The 5,884-nt window shown below is 35.1% G+C and overlaps 1 protein-coding gene across 1 annotated transcript; it reads left to right on the top strand.

The window, feature by feature from the left end:
• The first annotated feature begins 347 nt into the window (after positions 1-347).
• LOC111630807 lies at positions 348-2,712 on the top strand. The gene is made up of 3 exons (XM_023374965.1): positions 348-707; positions 864-1,272; positions 1,988-2,712. The coding sequence occupies exons 1-3, from the start codon at positions 348-350 to the stop codon at positions 2,710-2,712; spliced, it is 1,494 nt and encodes a 497-aa protein (XP_023230733.1).
• The last annotated feature ends 3,172 nt before the right edge of the window (positions 2,713-5,884 follow it).

Here is a 5,884-nt window from a genome sequence, read left to right as displayed (position 1 = left end):
GCTGAAGAACATTTTTCTTCATCCTATTTTGCTTATGGCTGTCTCTTTTTAAGGATGGACTTTGTGTATTGGTGTCGAATGTGACTGGATTTTAGCTGAAATCGCACCAAGCACAATCTTCGAGACACCGCTCGATCGTCAGTGTTTTCTGTATTGTATTGTATTGTGTTATTGTATTGTGTACCTATTACGCCTGTGTATTTTACCTTTATATTATAATTAATTATGTATTTTATAACACCTATATCTATCTGTATCTTTATTATTGTAATTTGTTATCACCGGGTAGTGCTCACTGCGGAACCCGGCATGTACCATTGTGTGCGTTAATAAAGAAATGAAAATGAATGTATTCGGCTCTCGAACCTAGGAATATCCTGGTGTTGGTGGTATACGCTGGTTCGCTGAGGCAGCAAGGCTTACGTTTAGATTTGTTTTCTTCTATTTTGAACTCTTGGTCTTCGTACTACGATGGAATTGTGATAATGGGCGATTTTAACGTCCATATTGGTGAAGTTATTGATTCACATTTGGATGTAGCTTCTCCCAACATTTTTGATGTTAGACGGTCAAAGGATTTAAAGGTTGGCACGGGCGGGAGACAGTTTCTGCATTGGTTGATTGAACACGATTTTATTCTTCTTAATGGTCGTACTAAGGGAGATTTCCCAGGTGAACTAACTTTTTTGTCAAAAGTGGGTAGCTCGGTAATAGACTTTATAGTTGTTTCTCAGAATCTGGTTCATAAGGTGGAATCCTTTCGTGTTGGGTCTCTTTCATCTTCGGACCATTTTCAGTGGAATTAATTACAGTTGTCGACCGGAAATAGATTATCTTTTGTTGATGTGTTTTGTTCCACCAAGATTAGTTTTGTTTGGAATGATTCTAAAGTAGAATTGTTTGGTGATGCCGTATCGCAGAGTTTCCAAAATTTAAACTTTGATTCTATGCCTGTTGATGATTTTTATGGTATCATTTTGTCTGAGCTATGCTCTATAGCAAGAAGACTAAATGTGTTAATTGAAGGTGTTGAACCTTACAGGAGGATTCGTTCCCCTTGGTTTGATGGGTCATGCTATATTCAAAAGCGAGCGAGGAACATTGCCTTGAGCAAATTCCGCAGATCTAATAGTCCGGCTGATTTGGCTTCCTTTTTAAATTTGAAACGACAATATAATTCACTTATTAAGGCTAAAAAGAGGAAATATTTTTGTAATTATGCTTTACAGTTGGCTAATATTAGAGACTCTAAGACCTTTTGGTATCGGGTAGGTCGTTTTCGTCGGGTCAGGCGCATACTAGACCAAGAGATTTCCTTGACCGTTTGATTTATTTATTATCAACAGTTATTTAGTTTAAATACATCGAAATTACCCCCGATTCTGTCACTACCGATGGCTTCTTGTGTTGTTGATCCTATTTTAGATCTTCTTATCTCTGACTAAGAGGTGAATACAGCACTTCAAAAGACGCGAATTCGTTTTGCTCCCGGGGTGGATAATGTTTCACCGTCTTTAATTGTTTACTCTAGGGACACTTTGGTTCCTTACTTGGCCAAGTTATTTAATCGGGTTTATGACACTGCTAGAATTCCGAAACCGTGGTTGGAAGTAAAGATAAAAGTTATCCATAAAAAAAGGTCCACTAGACGATCCCGCTAACTTTCGACCAATATCGTTGTTGCCTGTAGTTCGAACGATATTTACCTCTATTTTGGCAAATAGATTGGGTATTTGGCTAAGAGAGAGGAATGTGATTCAACCTGTGCAATTTGCTTTCCAACCTCGGAAAAGCACTTTAAGTAACATTCTAATTCTCCACTCCATTATTTGTAGACAACTTTCAAAGAAAAGACAACGTTTACTTGCAGCGTTTATTGACTACGAGAAAGCTTTTGACAGTGTTGTTTTGAAGATTTTGTTATCTAAATTAAAAATACTTGGAATCTCCGATAAGTTTATTGACATTATTCAATGTTTATTTTCAGGATTGAAAGCAAGGATTTCCACTAGTGCCGGGTTTACTGATGCCTTTTCATTGGAAAAGGGTTTACCACAGGGTGATTCCTTAAGTCCGATATTGTTTATTTGTTATGTTAACGACATGGTACACGTTTTTGATGATTTAAGTAAAGATTTCATTTCTCTGGGAAACTACGAAGTCCATTTACTTCAATTTGCTGACGATACAGTGGTGTTATCCACTACCCCGATTTATCTACAAAGAAAATTGGACAGGTTATATAATTATTCCTCTAATTTGGGTTTGCGTATTAATTTATCAAAGTCGAAAATGATAATTTTTAAACATGGTGGAAGGTTGAGAAAAGCTGATAAATTTTTCTTAAATGGTAGAGGAGTCAGTATTGTTAATGAAGTTATATATTTGAAGATTCGTCTCTCAGATACTGGCTCGTTCCAAAATTACATTTCTTATGTTAAAGGTAAAGCATTTTCCAAAATAAATGTTATAATAGATATCTTGAGACGGGTTAAAAACAGCCATATGGCTTTGTGTAAGAAACTTGCCGCCTCTCTTTTTACTTCGAGTTGGTCTTATGGTTTGCCCTTTTGGGGGCCTTTTTGCTTTGAAGATATCGACTCTATAGAACTGATGTTCTTTCGTCGTCTTTTTTATTTTGAGAGGCGGATCCCATCGTATGCAATTAGATCAGAATTAGGCCTTGAGTTTCCTCGGAAACGCTTTGTATAATTGACCTTAAATTTTCTGAGAAACATAATCTCTGACCCATCATCCTTGGAATGCGAGGCATATTTAACTTTCAAAAAGTTTTCATCGAAAAGATTGTTCAAACACTGTTAGTTTACTAAATTGGAGAACCTATTTAATAAAATAGGTATCTCACTCTCATTAATAGATTCCTCTCCAGATGTTATGAAATATTACGCAAATACAATTTTACATAAGTTTGATAATCTTTTCTTGAGATAAGAAAAGGACAAGATTCTTAAGGCTAAGTATCATTTATGGTACCCAGAAATATTAGATAACAACCGGTGCTTTTACATTTATTACCAGCAGTTACCGTTTATTGTTAAAAAAACAATCATACAAATTCGTTTAAACAAGTTTCGTTTAACATGGAAACACTTGTGTATTGACTTACGTTCATCGGAAATGTGTCCGTTTTGTAAGAAATGAAATGCGAATTTAAATCACTACATGCTTGACTGCGAAAATTTTAAATTTTTGCGTATATCAACACTTCCTAATAACGTTTTTTATACTAATAATGTTAGTAAAAATCCAGCAGATAAAATTCATGGATTATTCTGGATACTACAAACTATAGGAATTTCGGATTTTCGTAGTTTAATAAAACAGGAGGCATACCGTAAACGTTTGTAAATGAAACGGTTTCCATACGCGCTGTACAATTATGCCCGATTTTAAATCAACTTTAGGCTACTATCCTGTACAGAAGTTATAATATTGTGTAACTGTAACTTACAGATACCGTTTAAACATTGTAAATAAAAATGAGTTTATTAAAAGATTGCGGCCCGAAATCTACTGCAAACCAAAACGACAATATTACCGCGGCTCTCCTTCTACTGCTTAGTATCCAACGACGATGTACAAATTATATTTAATTCTAAGCCCACGTCCTTATTTGACATTTGATGTACTTTTAGTAAATATAAACATGTACAACAGGCTATCACTTGATTCTGATGCTAGCTGAAGTATGTTCTTTTACACGTAACGAACGCATTTAACCGCTCAGTGTGCCTTTTTAATTAATACAAGGTATGTTTACCGAGAATTTTTAAAGCAATGTACCGGAAGCTAAAGGNAGCGAGCGAGGAACATTGCCTTGGGCAAATTTCGCAGATCTAATAGTCAGGCTGATTTGGCTTCCTTTTTAAATTTGAAACGACAATATAATTCACTTATTAAGGCCAAAAAAAGGAGATTTTTTTGTAGTTATGCTTTACAGTTGGCTGGTATTAGAGACTCTAGGACTTTTTGGTATCGGGTAGGTCGTTTTCGTCGGGTCAGGCGTATACTAGACCATGAGATTTCCTTGACCGTTTGGTTTATTTATTATCAAAAGTTATTTAGTTTAAATATATCGAATTTACCTCCGATTCTGTCATTACCGATGGCTTCTTGTATTGTTGATCCTATTTTAGATCTTCCTATTTCTGATTCAGAGGTGAATGCAGCACTTCAAAAAATGCGGATTCGTTCTGCTCCCGGGGTGGATAATGTTTCGCCGTCTTTAATTGTTTACTCAAGGGACACTTTGGTTCCTTACCTGGCCAAGTTATTTAATCGGGTTTATGACACTGCTAGAATTCCGAAACCGTGGTTGGAAGTAAAGATAAAAGTTATCGATAAAACAACAACAATAAAAGTTATCCATAAAAAAGGTCCACTAGACGATCCCGCTAACTTTCGACCAATATCGTTGTTGCCTGTAGTTCGAAAGATATTTACCTCTATTTTGGCAAATAGATTGGGAATTTGGCTAAGAGAGAGGAATTTGATACAACCTGTGCAATTTGCTTTCCAACCTCGGAAGAGCACTTTGAGTAATATTCTGATTCTCCACTCCATTATTTGTAGACAACTTTCAAAGAAAAGACAACGTTTACTTGCAGCGTTTATTGACTACGAGAAAGCTTTTGACAGTGTTGTTTTGAAGATTTTGTTATCCAAATTAAAAATGCTTGGAATCTCAGATAAGTTTATTGACATTATTCAATGTCTATTTTCAGGTTTGAAAGCAAGGGTTTCCACTAGTGCCGGATTTACTGATGCCTTTTCATTGGAAAAGGGTTTACCACAGGGTGATTCCTTAAGTCCGATATTGTTTATTTGTTATGTTAACGACATGGTACANGTGGGCAGAAAGTGAACATTTTTTTATTTTTCAAAGTAATTTTTGTGAAGATGTCATCAGGAAAAGGCTCTAAAAGATGCTATAATGAAATCTTGAGTGCAAAAAAATGGAAATTCTCCAGGAGATGGACAAGAATGAACATTCAAAAAGTCAGATTGCAAGAGATTTCAATATTTATTTTTTGACTCTATCAACATGGCTAAAAAACTGACAAATTTGAACAATCAGCTGAATCTGGTGCTGAAATTGGCAAACAAAAACATCTGCAGACTTCCAAATATGAGGAATAGAAGAGACTCTTTTTGATTTGTTTTGCAATCTATGTGCAAAAAATATCCATGTCAGGACCCGTGATCAAAGAAAAGGCAGTTATATTAACATTATGCTTGGGAATTGATGACTTCAAGTGTTCCAATGAATGGTTATGCCAATTTCAAGCCTGCCACAATATTATATCCCTGAATGCCTGTAGTAAATCTTCATCAGTAAACACTAACACTGCTGAATTATGGCTAGAAACTGTTTGTCCAATACTGCAAGAATATGCTGAACATGACATCTTCAACTTAGATGAAACAGTTCTATGTTCTATAATTGAGGTCATTGAAGATTTTAGCATTGAAAGGCAAAACCTGCCATAATGGAAAATGCAGTAAGGACTGGATTACAACTATGCTGTGAACAGAGAAATTTCCACCTGTAATAATTGGGAAATTTGCCAACCCTCATTTTTTCCATTCAAATTTCATTCCATTTTTTCCATTCAAATTTCATTCCATTTTTTCCATTCAAATTTCAAATTTGCCAACCCTCATTTTTTCCATTTTCAAAAGGATCTTCAGGCTGGTGTTCTAAATTTTGCTGGTTTATTGCTTTAGAGATATAGTGAAACTTTTATTATTAATATTAACCAGTAATTGGTTGTTGTTTTTTATAGCTGATATTCATCAACAAAAAAGTACATAACAAGTGGGCAGAAAGTGAACATTTTTTTATTTTTCAAAGTAATTTTTG

This window comes from Centruroides sculpturatus, unplaced genomic scaffold (assembly GCF_000671375.1).
Source record: "Centruroides sculpturatus isolate CEXI.00-Female unplaced genomic scaffold, Cexi_2.0 scaffold754, whole genome shotgun sequence".
In the NCBI taxonomy this organism is placed as follows: domain Eukaryota; kingdom Metazoa; phylum Arthropoda; class Arachnida; order Scorpiones; family Buthidae; genus Centruroides; species Centruroides sculpturatus.
The sequence above is the reverse complement of the archived record's forward strand: the minus strand, read 5'-3'. Positions and strand labels throughout refer to the sequence as shown.